We start from the raw sequence: 1,821 nt of genomic DNA, 5'->3' as shown, positions 1-1,821 counted from the left end.
CATTGAGACCAACCGCCTGAGGAATGAACAACTTCTGGAGCGTGTAGCTCAAAACACAGAACGTCGTCCCGACAACTGTGTCACGCTTGGGGACTTCATCCGTGCACTGCCTCCTGTCTTCACCCACCCCAAGGAGCCTCTTGATGATGATGATTGGCTTCGCACCATCGAGCGCAAGTTCAACGCTCTTCATGTTCCACCAGGTGAACGCGTGAACTTCGCCACCTACCAGTTAGAAGGTGCCGCTGGTTCTTGGTGGGAAGGTTTTCTGGCTCTTCAAGCGCCAGGACATGATGTTACCTGGGAGGAATTCATCACAGCTTTCCGTGCAGCCTATATCCCCAAGACTGTCATGGACATCAAAAGGAAGGAATTCCTGGACTTTTCTCAGGGCAAGCTGGATGTGGAGACATATGGACGTGAGTTCACTCAGCTGTCTCGCTATGCACCCCGTGATGTGGTTGATGATGCTGATAAGCAAGATCTATTCCGCAAAGGGCTTAACCCTGAGCTTCGCTATGAGATGCTGCCTTTCACCTTCCAGTCATTCCAAGACCTGCATAACCGTGCTCTTCTGATGGAGAACGGAAGGAAGGATATGGAAAAATCCAAGAAGCGTGAAGAAGGTGATTCTCGTGCGTCTTCCTCTCACAACAAGAAGCGCCGAGTCTGGATCCCTTACAGTGTTGTACCTCGTGCTCCCTATGCACCAAAGTCTTCGGGCAATAACTCTAAGCCACCCTCTGGTGGTTCAAGCTATCGTCCTGCCATGGGTACTGTGCCTAGTGGTGCTTGCTACTCTTGTGGTCAACCTGGCCACTACTCAAAGGAGTGCCCCATAAGCCAGCTGGTCGTGGATATTCTCAGCCCAAGAAGGATGACAAATATCCCTCTGGTCGTGCCCGTCTGACCCATGTCTCTGCTGATGAGGCTGAAGAGGATCCAAGCGTCCTAATGGGTACGCTCTATATAAACTCAATCCTAGCTACAGTTCTGTTTGATTCTGGAGCATCGCATACATTCATATCTCAAGAGTTTGCACAAAGGCATGATATACCCTTCGAGACAATGCCCTCCCCTCTAGAGATCACAACTCCCGGGTCTCGTTGGCAAACCATTTGGATTACCCGTGAGGTCATAATCAGTATTGGGTCAGTGTGGTTCCCCACCTCTCTCATTGCCCTCAAGTCAACTGACATTGATGTCATCTTGGGCATGGATTGGCTAGTAAAGCATAAGGCTGTCATTGATTGCGCAGCTAGTTCTGTTGTATTGACCAATCTTTATGGCAAAAGTGTTCTGTACTGGGCTCCATCCGCAATACCTCCGTCAGCAAGGTTTACCCCTGAAGCCGAGTTGTATGCCATTGAAGCCCTACCTAAACCAGAAATCTCCGATGTCTGGGTGGTCCGTGACTTTCCAGATGTCTTTCCTGAAGAGTTACCTGGCATGCCACCTGATCGAAGTGTGGACTTTGTCATTGAGTTAGTTCCCGGAACTGCCCCTGTTTCCCGGAGACCATATCGTATGCCTCCGGAAGAGCTGGTTGAACTGAAGAAGCAGTTAGAGGAGTTAGAAGAGAAGAACTTCATACAACCCAGTACTTCTTCCTGGGGTTTCCCTGCTCTCTTTGTCAAGAAGAGAGATACAAACATTCCGCGGCTGGTTATTGATTACCGTCCGCTCAACGCAGTGACAATCAAGAACAAATACCCTCTTCCTATAATCAATGATCTTTTTGATCAGTTGTCCGGTGCCACAATTTTCTCCAAGATGGATTTGAGATCAGGGTACCATCAAATCAAAATCCGCAAGGAGGAC

The 1,821-nt window shown here is 49.2% G+C and overlaps 1 protein-coding gene across 1 annotated transcript; it reads left to right on the top strand.

Annotated features, from left to right (window-relative positions):
• The first annotated feature begins 352 nt into the window (after window positions 1-352).
• On the top strand, window positions 353-910 carry LOC139839142 (uncharacterized). Its single transcript, XM_071829188.1, has one exon. The coding sequence runs from the start codon at window positions 353-355 to the stop codon at window positions 908-910; it is 558 nt and encodes a 185-aa protein (XP_071685289.1).
• Window positions 911-1,821: the final 911 nt, after the last annotated feature.

Source organism: Lolium perenne, chromosome 4, assembly GCF_019359855.2.
Source record: "Lolium perenne isolate Kyuss_39 chromosome 4, Kyuss_2.0, whole genome shotgun sequence".
NCBI classification, from domain to species: Eukaryota; Viridiplantae; Streptophyta; class Magnoliopsida; order Poales; family Poaceae; genus Lolium; species Lolium perenne.
This window is presented reverse-complemented; position numbering and strand designations above follow the sequence as displayed.